At 34.9% G+C, this 20,647-nt stretch overlaps 1 protein-coding gene across 2 annotated transcripts in view; it reads right to left on the bottom strand.

Moving 5' to 3' along the window:
• Positions 1-15,241, bottom strand: part of med15 (mediator complex subunit 15) — a 30,033-nt gene extending 14,792 nt beyond the window's left edge. For both annotated transcript variants that reach the window (XM_039772093.1, XM_039772092.1), the window contains exons 1-6: positions 15,110-15,241; positions 9,220-9,307; positions 8,791-8,842; positions 6,166-6,186; positions 5,327-5,536; positions 2,620-2,834 (exon numbers count right to left, since the gene is read on the bottom strand). In XM_039772093.1, the coding sequence (XP_039628027.1) occupies positions 2,620-2,834; positions 5,327-5,536; positions 6,166-6,186; positions 8,791-8,842; positions 9,220-9,307; positions 15,110-15,177 (654 nt within the window). In that variant the 5' untranslated portion in view covers positions 15,178-15,241. The remainder of the gene's footprint in view (positions 1-2,619; positions 2,835-5,326; positions 5,537-6,165; positions 6,187-8,790; positions 8,843-9,219; positions 9,308-15,109) is intronic.
• Between the last annotated feature and the right edge of the window lie 5,406 nt (positions 15,242-20,647).

Here is a 20,647-nt window from a genome sequence, read left to right on the forward strand (position 1 = left end):
AGCAACCTCTCGTTTCCACAATTTAAAAAAAAAAAACAAAAACGCGCTAATCAAATTTATAGCCACAGTATTCAAGGGGCTTTCGCATTTAAAATAAGAGTGTTATTCAAAACCCACGCTTAATAAAACCACGTTAAACAAGGGATACCTGTGCAGATTTACTAAGGATTCTTAATTGAAATCATTATACGAAGAGAGAGAAAAAAAACAAAAAAAAAACAGCCCAATTAATTAAAAAAAAAAAATGCTGAAAAATCCAGTTTGATTATTGTTTTGAGTATAACCAAGGGACAATTAAACATCAATGACTTATTCAAAACACATTTAAAAATACTGTATTAGATTTCAAAAATTTGATATTTCTTCTTTCTTGCTTTTTATTTCACAACAGTATTTAGATTTCAATGTGGGTTTTATAGAATAATTTGGCAATAATTTTAACCCTATTATAAGTGCCTCTTTGTTTCACCAATCACAAACTATTGTTGTTAAGTCACTGTGATTAAGCTGGAAGGGCAATTGCCATGCAAACTGCAATGCAGGTGCTCAATCTTCATACTGTATTAAGAAAAGGTGTTTTTGCTATTGCTAGTCCTGTGAACTTGAGCATGAAAAGCTAGAAATGATCCTGCAAAACATCTGACAGTGCAGAAGATGCTGCTTTTGTTAGCAAAAATTAAAACATCCTGCACTACACAAATGAAAATTGACTTAAATTTTAATGCGTAACTACAACTCTGGTGCCAATAAAAATGAAATCTATGTCCAACTTTGAAATGTCACTGTACTAATATGTTGGATCAATATTAAAATTTGATTTGGTACTGATAACAGCTTTCAAAACTCAATACCAATAGAAAAATATAGAAATACTGCAAATAAAGGATAACTTGAAATTTTTGCTTTTGAAAGAAATACAATGGAAAGATCGTTCCCGACACCTTCTGAATCAATTAAAGATAAACAAGGGGTACCTGTTATGTTTTCTGACAGTCTGGATCATCACAGGCTACAGTGAAGTGCAGAAGCAAACTTTCCATAGAGGAACAGCTTGAGGCAAAAATACAGAGAAAGTGTTTGGCAAATTTTGCTTGGATGGAGATGTGCGATTTGTGGCTTTTCCACAACACAAATAGATTTTCGGAGGAAAAATTCTTTCCCCTGCCCTTGTAAATTTGCCGTTCTTGGTTAAGTCCATCAGCATATGTTTTATGTGTCTCCAAGCCTGCTTGTCATCTCTTTGCCTTATCAAAGATCCCTTTTCCCTAACTGCCCCAACCCCACATACAGATCTTGACAGGTGGTTACTTAAATTCCACTTTTGGTTTTTGGCCCTTTACTGACTCTCAAGTTTTCCTTCTTTCTGAGTGTGTTCTAACTGCAGAGATATGTCATCTGTGTTAGCTTGATGCGCAATTAATTTCTTCACCTCCTTTTCCTTTATTACAAACATATCCTTTAATCTTTGATCAAGCAAAGTTCCTGTGCCAAGTGGTGTATGTAACTCTCCATCTCATCTTCTAATCATTCCCAATCTCTGCTTTCATGCAGTACAAGTACAGAGTCTTTTGCACGGTCCTGTAATTAAGACAAAATGTTCCACACCAGTGGAATAACAGAAGACTGTGTAGTCTCCTTTTCTTCACTTCAGTCACGAATAAAGCTCCTACTCCTCTATTAATGTTTCCAGTATGGTGATATCTCTATTACTCGGCATCAAGTTCCACTTATTCCTCTTTTCACGAAAAGCTGCACAGAGAGCTTGCTACTATTCAAAGAAGCAGGCACCATATCATAGTACCAGGTGGGTTTCTCATAAATTAGCTTTTGGTCTGGCAGGTGTACGAGCTTCAACTTTTCCTTTAAAAGCCTTGTAGACACACAATGTTGTTTAACTGTAAATGCTTTATTTGTGAATGCTTAAATGCTTCAACATTAGTGAATGCATTTCCAGTTGTTATTCCACTCGGTTGCCTGCCTATAACTCTTATAGACACAATTACTTTTCAAAAAAGGCTGCATAAAGCAATTTCAGTCACGTTTTCATGCAGTGCCCTTACCGACTGAACCCTGCGGTCAACACTACAGCCAAGGTTCTTACAAACAAATTTAAGAAAGTGTTTCATTCTGTTATTTCACAAGACCAAAATGGGCTTATTAAAATCTAACAGAACAATTACTACTATAGGCCTATGGAATTTTCTGGGGGGGAATTTATTCGTACAGCCAACTGTACAATCTTCTTTTTAAAATTTCAACTACAGTATTTGATAATATAACACAAAACTTGTCATTTTCAAAATACTACTGTCAATTTTGTCACCAGTGTTAAAACATTAAATCATCTTATAGTGAAAAAAGACTGATTAATTTATTTTTTTGTATTTTTATATTATTTTGGTGATTAAAGAGAATGTAAAAAATATTTGATAGAAACCCTGTTGAAAATGGGACAAGGAACCAAGTCAGATGATGTTAGCAATGGAAAAATATAAAAAAAAAAAAAAACTGACAATGTCATTTAGGTGTCAAATTACAAATCAAGCTCTAATAAACTGAAAAAATTACTAAACAGAAGAAAGGGTTAAATAACTAACAAAAAAATCTGGACCATAATACCTGAGACTGTGTGTTATTTTGAATCTGTATCATCTTCATTTGGTGCTGCTGTTGTAATTGCTGCTGTTGGACAGCTGCTTGCTGGGCCTGAAACTGCTGCTGTTGCTGAGTTTGGAATTGCTGCTGCTGCTGCTGTTGCTGCTGCAATGCAGCTTGTTGTTGTTGGAACTGTTGTTGGTGATGCTGCTGTTGAGCCATTTGCATTTGAAGCTGAGCTGCAAGAAGATAGAAAAAAAACACAAATTACGAAAGCATTCACATAACATATTTCAATAAATAATTTAGTATATATTCCACAAGATGAAATAAAATCAACATGACTAATGACATTTTTTTTCTCATCTAATATACTTTAAAGTTGTCAAAAAAGAAAAAAAAGTTACAGGCATTGTAATTTAATAAGAATCTGTCATCATACTGATCTCACTAACACAAACAAACTTTTAGAATAGTATTTATTTTACTATTTCCCACAAATGGCACCATTGTTTCAATTTCGTCACAGCAAAGAGCTGGCTGCCTGGTTCAAATAAGATTCAAGACTGAAGGCTTTAGATTGGATGGACAGTGGAGATAACCTTCACCAGCAGAGTCGGTATATACTAATGCCAAAAATAATATTTCTCTGAGGTGATTAAGAAAGGTTGTGCTCTAAAATTATCAAAAAGATTCCTCACCTTATGTTTGATTTCTAGAGTGCTTAATGACAAAATACAGACTTACTGAGACTGTCTTCTTTAATCATGAAACAATTTTAGGTTTACACAGAATCACATCATATTCACTGTGAAATTAAATACTTGTTACAGATGCATTTCTTCACGATGTTTAAATTTTCAACTTATTTACCAAATTAAAGTCAATGAAAACAAAGCTAACTAAAAAACGGACATTAATTTTACATCACTAAGGTTCTTCCCAAACAAATAAACTAGTCACTGATGGACAAACTAAGCTTCCTCCTAATTGTGCCAGGATACGAAGATTCAGAACTTTATATATTTAAAAAAAAAAAAGACATCTGGTGATTTACATAAATCATAGTATTCATCAGTATGAGACAGCAGAGGAAGCATAATTTTAAGGCCCTGTGGATACCACAGTCTTAAACTGACAGGTTTATTAAAATCCTAAGAATGCTGTTTTGAGTTAATTTTGCTCGTATAATCATGACACTGACATTAAAATGAAGTGCTTAGTGTTTCAAGATTATTGCTTTCTGGCAATATAAAACATTAATATTTTCACATCAGCATTTCAAGAATAATATGAATGGGTGAAGATAATCTTAAAGGGGTTTAGGGAATGATGTGTATTTATGACTAGCCATGTGCGCCCAACTACACTGCGCGTGTTAAAGCTGTCTGTGAAGAGCTCCCTGTTTAAACGCGGCTGCCAGTCGTGAACTGGGCCCTTTGTCGCACAGCATTATGATTTTTTATAAGGGAAACAAAATTACAAAAGAAAACCCTTGGATATTGATTCGATAGGAACGGCCTACTTCGAATCACTGACCGAATCTTAATTATGTGGTGGTGTAGGAGCATTTCTGCTTCTGTCCGTTCACAGTCCGTCTTGTTTTCACGACGCTGTCATTTCCTCTCACGATCTCTTCTCAATCTTTCTCCAATCCCGCAGGTTTCTTTGTGGCAATCCAAAAAGTAAGGCAATATACACAGAGCAATGGTTATAAAAGGGGGACACATAGGTATCCAGGCTCTTTAAAGCATAAATAGGGATCACTTCACTGACATGTGAGCAAGCCACGGTACACCTGTGAGACGCGCAGCACTCACCGGCTACAACATAACAATAATAATTTCCGGGACGTGCTATTACATTGTCATTCATTTTACCCACTGTCTTTCTTTCATTCATATGTTACATAGGCACGTACCTTTTATCTTCGGCAATCTCATTCTCTAACCAGGCATCAGGAGCTAACCAACGTAACACCGTCCACCACCGTTATTCCGGCACATTGTTGACATCCGTGAGTAACAACAATGTACTAAACTGGAAGGTGGTCTACACATGCGTGGAATTCGCAGGCAAACAAAGATCAAGATCTAAATGAAGATCTCTTTAGTTAATTTAAAGCACAACAATTTGTTTAGTTTGAATGTCTGTGTTTTGAGGTGTGACTGGAGTACTACAGTCTGCAGTAGTATAAGCCTGGAGGAGATTCTTAATGCAATGCCTATGTTTTAGCTGTCTCTCTACTGCCATCTAGTGCTTCTTCTAATTCATTCGTGGACAAACAAAGATTAAGATCCAAATGAAGATTATATATAGAGATGTGTTATAAGCTCAACTACAAAAGAACAGCAGAGTGTTTACCTTATTGCAGGATACTGGCTCAAAATATTCCCACACTATTGATCCCCCCAACCACTTCTACTCTATGTATTTAATTCAATATCATCTCTGTATAAAATTTGACTGGTAGTGGTGCTTCCCAAAAATGACACCAATATCAATGCCTCTGTGTCAAACAATCCATACTGCTACTACACCTGCATAATTATCAACTGATAAATAAGTCTAACCTGAAATTCAAATGAAAATGAAGGACTGGCCTTTTTTAAGGTAATAAACATTTTATCAATTGTCATCAAGTGGAATTATCCAAACTTTGAAATAATTATATAGTAAATATATCAGTATACTGTAAATATACAGTAGTATATTATTTTAAAATTCTTACTCTGTTGATTTGGATTAGCTACTCCTTGCATGCCATGAGGTGCCATTCCTGATGCTCCTGGCTGTGGCTGTCCAGGTAAAATCTGCTGGTTTATCTGCCCAAGTCCAGCCATAGCAGACATTGCTGCACCTTGAGGGCGTACAGCCATTCCCATTCCAGCAGCACCACCTGGAGGACCTCCAGTCAATGTCTGCAAAGCATTCATTGGATCTAGATTTACAAAAAAGTCAAACAAATGAGTCAGAACATCACTGGAAGGAAGAGGGTGTTCCAAATTATACAAAAACAAAGTTTTTTTTTTTTTTTTAAAAACTATAAACCACACCTAAAAACTACACAATTTGATGTACCCTATACTTACATTTAGGGTATGTACTTTTTTACCTAACTACTCTAGGGAGGGGATGAATCTTTAGTTTCTTTGTATTGCTAAACTTAATAAAACATACTTAGGGATGGGACTGAAAATCTTATCAAGGACTTTGCATTTTGCTTGTAAAAGTATACCATGTCAGTAACTTAATATTAGGGATGGGTATATCATACCCAAAGACAGTCGATTTTGCTTTGGATTTTAGGTTTATATCTAAACTTTCTCTGAAGTGCTCACATTTGTCACTTCTGCTGCCAAATGGGAGGCAAAAAGTTCATGTGAGTGGTGCTTGCAGAACCTTGTTTTTTTAATTAAATATTTAAATACGCATTCAAGAGAGCACAGTCAATAACATTTTTATCTATACCTCGAAAATCTCCACCAAATAAACTGGTGGTACAACTACACCATGAACTAAACCCTGACAAACATATGCAAAGATGAAATAAAGTACAAATAAACTTACCAGGGCCTTGAGATTTTTTGTCTGAAAGAAAAAAGGAGAACCAATTTAAACATGTTAGATAGACAGACGTTATAAGCATAAAAAACATAATTTACTGGCCACAATAAGAGGCTAAAATATTCAATATGAAACAAGCAGTACTATTTTGAACCCTAATTCTGGTAGTCAAAGAATGTTACAATTACATCATATAAACAATGTGATTAGTAACTGCTAATGCCACACTACAGCTACAGTGTAAATGCAAAAATACAAAGTGGAGGGCACTTTTCCTTCAATGTGGAAGCCCTCAACAAACACTCCTTTCCTTAAAGCAAGAACTCAGTTTCAACATGATTGAATAAAGCATATTACGTAGTTCACACTTCATTCTTCTTACTGTGTACTAATTTTAATGTCAATTATTCTGTATAATTGAGACAACTTTTAAGATTGTAAGCACAATATTTACTTCAAATTTGTAACTGCTAATGTTCTAATAAGAGCAGTGGTTTCTATCAGGCACCAAAGAAAGACATTTTTACCCAGTGTTTTCACAGGGGCCAAAAAAATATAACTTAGCAAAAATGAGTGAACACCGCAGAACACTCAATACTTCCCTAGGGTTCTTAATGACTTGATTAAAAATTGTATGCCGGTTTTGAGACATTTGAAAGAATAATCCCTTTCTGACAGACAGGCTATGTTGTTCCAAATATTTTCCAACCTTTTTCGAACCAAAAGAATTTATTTACTTTTTAATACTACTTTTAACAATTTCCTTTAACCATGGCCCATACTTACAAACAGGATTTGGTCACATTCTTTCTAGGTTGCACTGCATACATTAAATCAGGTCTCACTGTTTAATCAAAGTTTGGACCTTAGCTGTTCCATTAACTAAATTGAGCTCACAACAACAACAACATTTAAGAACAAATGATTCACATTATTCTAATGTACTTTAACTCATGTGCTGAATTTACCATCTTCTTCCCCCATTATGCTGCAATTGTGCTAAATATGAGACTGAGTTGCATTATTTAATTTGTTAATTTTTATTTAAGGATCCTTCAGATGAGATGTAGCTTTTAAATGAAATGTGTATTTAAACAAAACTTGACAGGCAAGGTGCCTTTTGGATGGAAGTTGTCAGCAGGATAATGGCTAATAAGAATGACAATTTTTTTTTTCCCAAAAGAGAAAGAATTCTGGGAAGCATGCAAATAAGATGGAACACTAGGAGATTCAAGCTGTCCATAACAACCAGTGTGTTGTTCTTCCATGCAGTCTCCTGGGGAAGCAACCCAAGCTCTAAAGAAGCATGATGCCTGAACAAACCTATTAGGAAAGCCCCCTCAATCACAGGGCAAACCCACTGGACACACTGGAAGCTGTTGTAAAAAAAGAGAATGGTGGCAAAAATGGCTTCCATCATGGAAAATCCCCTCCATGAGGATAGGCCACTGTGTGGTAAAAAGTGCATCTTTTATTCTCACTGCTATCAGACAATTTAAGACTTTCTTCCGATGAACTCATTAAGTTCACTTTGAAATATCTGCACAAAATACATTTTTATTTATTAATTTATTTATAGATTGATGTTAGTGACTGTCTCTCTTTTTCCTGTGAGTTTATTTCCTTGTTTTTTGCTCTGCTGCTGCATGCATTTGGTTTTCCACATAGGATTAATAAAGTTTAATCTAAATACAAAAGCAAATACTAAAAAGAGTATGTCTATGTATCGGTTTAGGCTCAGATAATCAATGTGTATATGTTTGTAAAAAGGACCTAAATATACAAGAGTGGTTTTGGAGTGCCTGACAAAACAAAGCTTTTGATATGAGAGAGGAGACAACAGTGTTTTTAGTATGAGATACAGAAGTTGTCAAAGACATGTGATACTGTTTTGAAGATGCAAGAAAACATCATAAAGTCGGGAGATGGAAGTACAGGGCCTCTTATAAAATGAGTGCTAAAATGTTAAAAGTAGAATATGTACAATGGTGTGTAATTTTAAAGTGAAATCTTAGTTTGGAATATTAAATAAATAAAAAAAAAAAAGGACTAAACTTGCACAGATATCTCTAATGGTTTTACTGACGCAAAGCTTGCTCTATGGACATTGAACTGATTGTTCAGGTTGTATATTTTATTCTTTGTAAAACATTATTAGCTTAAATTGAAATCAAGTTTTCTTGTCTCACTAAAACTGAAAATAGCTGTGGAAATTTGGAGCCTTTTCCGGCACTACCAGGTGTAGATTTGTGTTCAAAATTGCAAATGAACCTAACCTGAACCTATCTGGGATGTGGGAAGAAAAACAGGACCTGCAGAAAGACAAACACACACACACACACAAACACAGGAAGAGTACAGTAACACTGCAATGCTGAACCCATGAGGATGCAACACTACAAAAGTGTGCCAAAATTCCACTGAAATTGTATACAATTTTATAGATTAGAAAACAAAGGAATAATTTACTACACTACCACAGTAATTCAAGCCCATTCACACAAGGTGAATAAAAGTATACAAAAATATTATTGTAACTTTACAGAATTCAAGAGAAAAGGAAGCACTTGATTATATATGTATTCCACTAAAGTAAATTCATAAATTTAATTCCTAGTAAATACTTACGAATGTCTCTAAAGTGCAGGATTAGCCTAGCCACCAAGGATAAGTAATCATCCTGTGTCAGGGGGGAAAAAAATATACTGAAAATGAATGTGACTCATATTCCTGCATTATCAGCATCCTGATGAAAGTTATACATTTATAATTTAAACAAAGAAGTTTCTTCTAGATAAAACAAAAAAAATTAAAAGTAGTTTTCCTCAACAGTGGTTCTCATTTTAGCATAAGCAACTCTACAATTTGGTCACAGCCAAAGCCAACAAAACAACTGAAATTTGTCTAATTCTTCCTTTAATTTGGAAAACTGCAATCAGCAAACGCTCATACAAGGCAATTTGAATTAGTCTACAAAATAAGCAAACAAATACACATTTACTGCAAAATTTAATGAACAACTAATAATATGTTATAATGTCAAAAATTACATCTTACCCTTGTTTTAGCTTTCATGAAGATATGGTTTTCCATATCAGTGCTGGATTTAGTATGTGCTGTTCCAGCCTTTCGCATTGCTTCTTCTCTATAATCAAAAGTTGAAAACGGGGTCAATTTAAAAAAAAAAAGTTTCAAATCTATTGATATTTGAATAAAAATGTATGATTCCTAAAAAGGTGGCTGTTTTACTTGTTTTCTTTCTTCCACTTACTGAACCCAGTATTTCCCTCACCATGAACACGGGAGTTAAGTCTTGTATAAATTGAAAAACACAAAAACAAACTGAACAAAACATAAGATGGGGCAAAAAAAAGATACAAAAACTAATTAAAAACTGAAATACAAATAAAAATCAAAAAGCAATACAAAAAAACGTCCAGAGAACAAAGTGGGAAAAAAAAAACTTTCAGACAGCAACTAGTGAAATTAAAGCATTTTCCAATTAGCCACACTTGAAAGGTTTCTTAAAAACTGAATACTGTACTGAAGTGGTGAGGTTTTCCATTCTTTTACTTCCTTTTGTGTTGGTAGGGAGTTGGAATGGACTTACAAATGTGGCTTACAAACAATAGGCTATAAAACACAAAAACAACATGGAAACCTACTCAAAACAACTAGTGAAATGAGGGAAGGAGGAAAAAACAAAACATACAAAAATATACACAAGAACTGCTCTTCATGTCTATTATGTAGGATTTTTCAGGCTAACAACTTCAGAATTAGCAATTACACAGGTTGGTAAGTAAGACATTATACGCTCAAGATACAGCCATGGTGAGGAGTATTTTTTTTTTTTGATCCTGCATCTCATGTAGTTTCACAGAACATAACATTCTTAAACCAGCCTCTTAGATCACAGTAAAACGATGCAATATTAGACATAAATAAACAAAAGACCTGTGTGTGTATGGAGCAGTTTGCTCTGCTCAAGCTCAACCACAGCCACTAGATGGCGCATGCATGCACTGTTACATTTTTTCTGCACTTGAAGGCACCTCACTTCTCACTACAATAGACCTGTGTGCAGCAAATACAGTCGGCGTGCTACAACGTTGTGCTAATCACACAGACAAAGAGACACGATGTTGAAATGATGCAAACACTGTGGCTCAATAACGTGCAAGTGAAACACTTCAGCAGAGGAAAGGCTTGAAGTTTTAACTAAAAACTGTCTATCTGGAAGTATTTTCGTGAGACAAAGATTAATAAGACTAATATGACAGTGATACGCCAAAGATATGATATCAACAGTAATCTATGAAGTGTTTAGTAAACTGTGGTCTAAGTGGTTCTTCTATATATCTCAAAGAAAAACTATTCAGTACTCAATGTACAACACAGCTATATGAAACATTTAATTGGTAAGTGAGGGAAAATTTTTCAACATCTCTGAAATAATTGTTATGTTGCATACAGCAAAGGCAGTTAAACAGAAATTGTGGCACTTTCATTTTATACTCCACTAAGGAGGACGATATATGTATGTGCACTGTAACGTTGTAAGCACACCAAGTATATAGTCTCCAGCACTGCAGCACTGAGGGGCAAATTAAACAGAAATACAGTGACTTAAGTAACCCAAACTAAACTGGATGGCGCTAAAATCCAGGGCAAGGAAAGCTACAGAAGAAATATTACAATATTACATTTAGTGGTGCATGGTACAAAAGTATAAACAGGACACCAGGAAAAGGGTTTGTATATGCAAACTGAGTCACAGATATAGACACACAAAGGTTTTACAGCAGATGTGCACAAAGAAAGCCAATTGTTTACAGTTGTTTCTGAATCAATTTGACATGTACTGTGCTCTTCAGCACTGTACTCAGTATATGTAGCTTGTTCAGTCCACAATATGACCCACCTTGCGTGTTCTCCTTTCCCCACATTGAACTGGAGATGGTTTCGTACTTTGTATTCCAGGTTGTCTAAAAATATTACATGTGAGGTAGCACATTTTGAACCTTTTATTTAAGAGATTTCTACAGTGCTGCTAGGCAGGTTTAATTTTAAAACAGTACTTATTATTTAGTATATTTGCTCTTACTCAATTTTCTTAATTGCAGTTTACATTACTGATTAAATATCATAAAAATAAATCCTGTTTGATAAACTTAAGTCAGAATTTCTTCATTTTAGACTTTAGATTTTCAGGTCTAAAGCATACAGTGATAAATACCATAAGCATTCCAACTTTTTTAAATATCATGATATGATTTTGATCATATCATCCACTCCAAAAATACAAAGCATTATTTGTTCCCAATGCACTGTTGTAATTATTCAAAAACAGCATAAATTCCCAATACTCTATCTTAAAGGCATTTTATCCCAATGTCAATCTAACAGACACACCATTTTCCAGTGATTTATCAGACAGACAAATGAATTTTACTGCACACCGTATAAAGAAATTTGACTTAACTTCAGGTCAACACAAAACACACACAACCTAGGCAAAAATACAAACATTTGCACTTTCTAAGCTAACTTCACCTACCAACAGAGATGACTCCTAAGGCTTTATACTAGGAGGTGGGGTGAATTAAGTATTATCAGAGGACATCTATAATATCAGTCACATCTGAATCACTTGAGTAATTAACACTTTATGGGGCTGTGCGTTCACATCTCAGTAAAAACTAGTCTTTTTCCTTCTACAAAACGTCCATAAAAAATACCCCAGGTTAAATGATTCCCATGCAAATCAGCATGTCAGTTACAATTGATTGATTCAGACAGGACTAAAATCAGAGGTCCACCTCTAATAATTACTTAACTCGTCTTACTGGTATAAAACTAATCCTGCCTGAAAAGCACTAAAGTGTATTAACAGTAAAATGAAGAGATAAGGCAAGTGAAATACAGAGACGTGCATTTACAAGAAAAGGAAATAAAGTAATTGTGATAAAACAGAAAATGAGACAAAAACGCATCATATATGGTGTGAAAATATTTTACCTTAAAGTGAATCAACTCAAGTCCATTGAATAACATAAAAAATATAATTAACTACAGCACACAAGCACATGGAAAGTAACTAATTGAACAGCAAGTATGAATGCCACAGAATTAAATATATTAAATAATTTAAAATGCAAATATATTGGGATTTATACAATTTCATCAATGACATAAAGGCTCAACAATAAGCCAGTTACAAGCTCTGATAACTCAAGCGTACATTAAAACCACCAAAAAAAAAAAAAAACCTTCAATTGTCCTGGATGTCAAGCACACTACTGGACACAACACATACTTGCTTAAGGTAGGGAAACTTATGTCAAAAAGGCAAGTGACAAGAATACCTGGGTATTCATACAACAAACAAAAAAAAAAAAAAAAGGATTTCTACAGTTTTCAGATCACAAAAATGCTCTCTGTCCACTTTATTGGAGAGTTCTAGAAAGTTCCATATGAATTACTGAGAAACAGTCATAAAACAATTAAATTAATATCACAAAAAAACAACAATTAAGCAAAGAGGTTCACTTACAAACATATTTAACTGCTGTGATCACACTGGTATCAAAAATGGCATACTGTAACTAGCCATCCACCCAGCCATCTGTCCTTCAAAACCTAAATCCATTCCAGTGGCAATGGGACCTGTATACATACTATTCAAGGCAGCTCACTGAACAAGGCAGAACCCAACCTTGCATGAGGTGTCAAGTCTATCACAGGCACTCTCACCCGGACAAGCTCAAAAGTCACTAATTAATCGAATTTGCACATCTCTAGAAAGTTTTGGGAAAAATATATCACTGCATTACAAGTCCTGTACGAAGTTTTTGGGGCATGAACTGCTTTGACCACTTTAAGCAATGGTTACCATTAACTCACCAATACCAGAAAATTTTGCGAGATTTTGATAAAAACAACGAAAAAGGCTTATTGAAGAAATCAATATTTTACTTGATCGGGGCAGGAGGGTTATAATGAACAAGTTATAAAACGAAAATGAATCATTTCCACAGTATTTATGTTCAACTGTAAATCAGCCACACCCACTGGCATTAAGACAGCACCAGCTTTAAGTGAAATCACAGCAGACATTGCAGAATTAACCAGGTTTTTATCCAAAGGATCTTATGAAAAACTTGTTTAAAACACTTACTTCTCAGTTGTTGTTAATATTTAAGAAATATCAATAAACTGTTTTTGAGATGCTGCTATGAAATTGTGAACACTTAAAAATGCTTTTGATGTTTTATAACACTTCAGCAGCAAAACCAATACATTTACCATAAAGTTGGTGTCACAAGACAGGATTTTCATCATGTGACTCTACTATGACAGCTTGATTCTCAAAATACAATATACCTTACACTACAGCTTTCTATTACTTACAATGTAACTTTCAAAAACAAAATATCTACATTTTCTCTTGGGGATTCATATAATTCATTAGTAACTAAATTAGAAGACTAGTGTGTGCGTCTAACCCTCCTAGCTGGGTATTTGTATCATTTACACCTGCATTGTGCAACTGTGCCTACACCTATGTATTGAAATCAAGCACCTGAAGAAATGCTTTCCAATAAGGTTAACGTAATCGTGGTAATCTTCGGATGGAGAAAAAAAATAAATTGTTGCCCTATTCCATCCAACGTAGGTTAATTTGCGGCACAGGATGTGCCAAAGAACTGCGGGACGTTATCTCGGTTGCTTCCGCGATGTTTGGTAACTTGATGTACTTCTGACTCATTGACTAGTCATACAGTTGTAGACGGTGGTCTTATGAACCACAAACCTGTCGACAGCGGCTTGTACCTCGGTACAAGTTTGGCCAACTAGTACAAAGTTTTGGAACTAGTTATAGACGGCTAGCTAAGGGTCCAACGAATGGTGCTATGCAACTCCGCATAATTCTACTGCTGATCTCGGATATTCTGAAATGTTCTCTTTGGAGGCTTTCATTAAAATCTTCCTTAACTACAAAGTACAAGACCTTTCTGACGCATTGTCTTCCCCATACCTTTGTCTCGCGGAGGACTGAAAAGGCAGTTTCTACGGATTACTAGAAACAGGGCAGTATTAATCAGGTCTCTGTATATCTCGTTTACTTAACTTAGTGTCTTGTCTCCCCTATCAGTAGGAAACAGAAAAACGTGACAAAGGTATACAATTAAGTCTACAGATGAACTTCAAGGTTTAATCAATATTTTTCTGACAAAGCTAAACTTGTACGGCTGCGGATTTTAAGGAAATGACGTCATTACGAACATCTTTTAAACGCCACAAGTCTGTTTGATGCAAACAAGCAGCCGACTGCATAATTCGATTAGAATTACTTAACACGTTTTTATTATATCGTTTTAAGCAAATATACATGGAAGATCAAGGTAACAGGATAATTGCCGGGGATGCCTTGACATCACTCGTCCCAACTGTCAATGAGCATCATAGCCAAGAAGCAAAACAGCTTTAATACAACAGAAGCTTTAATGCAAAGATTACCCGCAAAATTTATACCCCAAGTTAACGTTTATCACATCGTAATTATTTGCTGAAAAAAGAACATCATAACAAGAAATTGACAAGTTTTAAAACTTTCCTCTGGGTCATGAGAAATCTAGCAATCCCCAACATGACGAAAAAGAGTGAACGCTAACATAAATCAAATACATGGGCGACAGCGACACAGGTGGTGCATCAGTTAGCCCTAAGACGGCTGTGTCGCGGTCTCCAAAAATGAGCAAAAGCTGTTCAGTTGCCGGCACAGCACCTCCTGTTCAAGTAAGCATTCCCGCCCCTCAGCACCAACGCTTACGAGCTCCGCGAGGCCTTTCTCCGGACTACGTAGAATGCTATCTTTCGATTTCCCTCCTAAGGCAATATCAAATTACGCAAAAATAGTTTAAGTACGGAACCGAGCACTTACATCTGCCCAACCACTTTCTGCCTAAAAGCGTGGCTCTTAAAGTCATTTTCAGCTCCGGGACCATCCATTACCACCCTTATCGTGCGATGCTTGCCTCCCAAATAGCCCGTGTTGAAGCGGCCAAAACAAAAAAGGAAGAATGGGATTGTGGGAAATTATGAGGCTGCGCACTCGACGAAGTCCGTCACGTAATACTCACAACATCACACAAGAATAATAACGTCAGCCCACTCAATTTCGAATTGTCAATCAACCTAAACAGCACGACTTGGGGATGTGGGAAGAACTCTTAAAATGACACGGGGAACTACAGCAAACCTCCACACATTACGACCGGGCGTTGTATATGTTACAAGATACGAAGCAGCAGCGTTGGTACTCCATTAACTGGATTAAAAACGTTATTACTGTAGATAAATTATGGACAAATATAGACAGAAACAGAAAGGACTGCACATGGTATTCATAGATTTAGAGAAGCCATACAGTATGAGTTCCCCTACAAGAAATGTTGAGAAGTGTGAGAGAGATGGGAGTTCCGGAGAAGAATGTAAGAATAGTTAACGATACGTATGAGGGTGCCTATGCTCAAGTGGGAAGTAGTGTGGGAATGACGGATTATAGAAAAGTTCGAATATCTCAGACGAACAATAACAGAGGATTGAGGTGCAGGATCCAGAAATAAACTACAGAAATACAATCAAGTTAGAAATATTGGAAAAAGGTATCAGGAGTGTTATGTGACCAAACAAATCAATGCAGAAACCTGGGCAGGTAAAAAGGTGCATGAAAGAAAACTGGGTGTTAAAGGAATGAAAATGCTGTAAAGATATGTGAAAGAATATAGGGCAAGGCAAGGATAAAAGTAAGTTGTAAAGAGTTCAGAACTGACCTCTCTCCATAAATGTGGAGAGAGGGTGTCATAGTGAGTCCAGGTGCTGTGGCATTTCTTTACTGTGAAGAACCAACGTAAACTTGTTATTTCTGATGCTTTTTTCATGCTGGACAGTTTTCACCTGCTATGATCAAACACAGTGGAAAAGGTAGGAGAGGGCCAGGAAATGATTGAATGAGTAATGGTTAAAAAAAAGCAAGCACTTTACAATTAAAACTAAAATGTATTATTCAGTCAGTGAAATACTGACTGAATTTGTCCATGTTACTGACTAGGGAGATAAGTTACATCATCCTAATTATGGTTTAACTCAGGAACAGAAATGATTCACTCTGCTAATATTCTAATTAATGAATCATGCTGACCCTAGAAGCCGTTAACTCAACCAGGGGGACATCGGAATGAACAAATTTGAAATAGAATGTTGGAGATGTGGATACAAGAAGCTGGACTTGCTTTCGTTAATGTCAATTTTTAAAAAATGTAAAACAATGTAATACTTCCACCTATAAGCCTGAGAATGACAGCAGCGGGTCTTTTTTAATGCCAGAAGTTCTTATGTGTGTTGGTGGTGTTGTTCTATCAGTAAACGTTGGAGAAATCTCAAGGAAAACGCAGTAAAGAAGGTTAAACTGGTATATGAACATGTAAAGAGAAGAGCGGTAAACAAAGTGGGGAGAAGAATCTTGGATAGTGGAGTGTCAGGTGGAGGCAAAGAGGGACACTTAAGAGAAAGGGGGATGTAAGGGAGAAAGGGTGTCTGTCAAGGAAGTGTACAACGGACCAGAATGGAGGAGGCTGGCCAAATACAGCAACGCCACATAAAAGTGGGAAAAACCTTAGGAGAACATGGCTGTCATTTGTTTTTAAATGACACGAACCAAACAACATACAGACTTTAATCATGGAAAAAAAAAACAAATAATTTATGATCACAAATTATAATCATATAAAAAGACTAACTGTAATATGATCATCTGTAGGGTCACTTCTACTGTGTCATAGAATTTTTACAAATTGAAATGTTTTGAAATGAAAAATCATTTAGAAAATTAACCAAAACCTGGATGTGTATGCTATTCTACATTTATATACAGTACACACAATTATTCCAACACGCCATGTCACCAAAATATCCTGTTACAGTAAACTTGAAACTTCTGTTATCAAATCAATCTGTCACTGCCCTCCAAAATTAAACAGCACATTGATCTAAAAATATATTTAATAGATTTTATAATGGTTTTACAAAATCAGCATTCATTAAATTCAAAATTATTAAAAACATTGTCTAACATGTTCTTCTACAGGTCTTCACAATTTTGTTTTATTATGTTGTTCATCTTTCTATGACACAGTAGTTTAGTAGTTAGCAGTACCACCTATTAGCTCAAATGTGACATTCGACAACTGTAAGATTAAAGTACATTAATTACATTACATCCAATTACCTCTTTATTCTTAAGAGACTTAATAAAACTATGTTTTGGCACTAATATACTATACAAAATAGACAATCATGTCAAAAGATGCTATTATATTTAAACAAAGAATAATGGCAGTAAAACTACATTCATTTGGACTATAACATTAAAATTTATTTTTTTTTTAACATTAGATAAGTCTGATTCTGAGGTGTGGCCAGAGCAAAAGTTTTTATTAAGGTTGCATTTGTAAAATTTGACAGTGTTATTTTACAAATATATATTCTATTTTAATTCAGTCCACACTTCTATAAAATTTTTCTTATTCATCTTTGGGATCTAAATATCTATCCATCCATCCATATCCAACCCGCTATACCCTAACTACAGGGTCACGTGGGTCTGCTGGAGCCAATCCCAGCCAACACAGGACGCAAGCCAGGAAACAATACCCGGGCAGGGTACCAGCCCACCGCAGGGGATCTAAATATGATATATTAAATAAATGTTGTAAAATTGAATGACAAAAAAGTGAGAAAAAAAAAAAATCTGCGGCTTCAGCCAGACGATGCTGTTTAATGGCTAGTTGCTCCACCCAAAGGGGGACTGAAACAGAATGGTCAAAGCGCTTTAGTGTATCACCATTGTTCATAAGGTTTAAAGACAAGTAACAACTTTTGCTCTTCAAATGACCCAAACCATCTTATTTGTCTTGTGAATATTGGAAGATTGGTATCATAAATAATAACCAAATGCTGCCATATGCTGGATGGAGGTTCAAACATTATTTATTATAATTTTAATTAATGCTACACTTTTCTATGTGCATATTCCCATACACACTAATAAGGGCAAGTTTGACTTCCAATATAAGATCCAATGTATTTGATTATTTTGCCAGCAAATATAATAAGGAATAGGTTAAAATAATTGCTCTGTTAAACTATTCCCACTAGACTACTCTATTATCCATTCTAACACAATAATAATTGACATTGTTTCAGCTGTTATACCATATAATCCCATCTGATTTACTGAATGCCCTTTCTATATTAATATTTTGAACATAAAATCTACATGGTAGATTTTAAAATTGGTAAAATTCTACATGGTGCAAATTTCCCCTTGAGATTAATAGAGTATCTATCTAACTATCTATTAGTTAAGGAGTCTGCCAACCCCTCGCTATATATTTGTGTAAAATTGGTATACTAATCCTGATAATAATTGTTCAAGAACTGATTCACTCTCATCACATGTTCTCTTAATGAGAAATCAGTGACGGTTTTCACCAGATGCAATGAAATAAACTATAAAAATACAACCAGGTTAGAAAAATTGGTAAAGGGGTATTAGGAGTGTTACGTGACCAAAAAATCAATGCAAGAGTGAAGGGTAAAGAGTATAAAACAGAAACCTGGGCAGGTAAAAAAGAGAATGAAAGAAAACTGGGTGTTAAAGGAATGAAGATGTTGTATAGATTTGTGGAGTAACAAAGCTTGATAAATTCGTAAATCAGAGGCCAAACAGGAATCTTCATTCCTTTGGAGGCCAAATAGGAATCGTATTAACCACAATAGGGAAATTACTTAATAGAGAATTCTATACCTGTCTGAAAACTCTTTTATGTAATAATAATAATAATAATGTTTTATTTATGTAGCACCTTTCATACACTCAAGGACATTGTACACTTCAATAAACACATTAAGAAGACAGTAGAAATTACATATAAAAAAAGAATAATACTCATTGAAAAGATTGGTTTTAACAGAAGTTTGAAATTAATAATAGATTTCTCCTCGTGAAGGCTGAGAGGGAGAGAATTCCAAATTTTAGGGTTAGGTTTATTTTATGTGACATGTTTAATACACCCATATTGGTATCCACAAAAATCTTCCTGCTATAGAAAGAACTATGTTTTAAATAAATATGTCAAATCGAGTTTATTCTTCTGTTTCAATTAAAAATAAATTAATTAGTTTATGCTGAACCATATCATATGCATGACTTCCACAATCCATTATAGACATAATAAATGAAATGTATATCTGATATAAAGTGCTCCTATCTGGCCTTCATACTTGACCAGATACACTACTCATAAAATTACTCTGTTTGCACATTTTTGTACAATTTCCATGATATGCTGTTTAGAAATGTATCAATTTGAGAAATTTTTAATTCTTTCCTCCGTCCAAACACTGACTTTTTTTCTCCTTTTCATTTAGTTCTAGTTTTCAGGCATTTTTACCATTTTTATTGTAGTTTAGTTAATGAACTGATTATTTTTCTCATTAATGGTATGTTTCATTTTAGTTTATATCAACGGGGATAACAATGATTTATACTGTCTTTATACTCTGCTTGAAAGTAAGTAAAACTAATTCCACATTTCAGAATCATTTCCATTATGTAAATCAATTGTAAAAACAACTAAAATAAGAGTTTATTTATAAACCACCTTAAAAATCTGTCCTCAGTTTTCTTCTAGATTCTACTAATACCTATACCATATATAAGCAAGCTTTTTTTTCTTTTACTATTCTAGGTTTATACTTTACTGGCGTATCACTGTTATGTACATAGATACAAATTCTTACTTGCATGGGGAGAAAAGTCGAGCAAAATGACACCTTTTATTAGCTAACTAAAAAGATTACAATATGCAAGCTTTCAAGGCAGCTCAGGCCCCTTCTTCAGGCAAGATGTAATACAGAAACTGGAGTTCCCTGTGTTTATATACACACTAGGACAAGTATAGTATTACTTGCATGGGGTGATGCATTTAGCTCACATACATAACGGGCTGGACAATGAATGACTGACTGACAAAAAATAATGACCATATTAATTAGGGAGCAGATTTTCCGCATGCGAAGAGCTTCAGTAAAAAATTCGAGTCATTTAAAATTTGTAGTACAGTCAGGCATGGGAAATGCAGGTCTTGTCTTTAACAGGAATTATCATGCGTTTTCTGTCTGGATTGAATCCGGATATAGTAACCGGGTATCGTTCAACCGGATTACATCATCCGGATTGATGTTCTTTCCCTACGCAAAATTTAAATCAGCTTCTGCTTACGTGTTTTGTTGTATGCAGATACAAACACATTTTACATTTACACGATTGTTAAATGTGGTTGCAATCCATTTCAAACAATTTATGAATGGGTCCAAAGAAGTAGCTCATTAGCTCCATTATGATTAGTTCTCTTGT

This window comes from Polypterus senegalus, chromosome 12 (assembly GCF_016835505.1).
Source record: "Polypterus senegalus isolate Bchr_013 chromosome 12, ASM1683550v1, whole genome shotgun sequence".
In the NCBI taxonomy this organism is placed as follows: Eukaryota; Metazoa; Chordata; class Cladistia; order Polypteriformes; family Polypteridae; genus Polypterus; species Polypterus senegalus.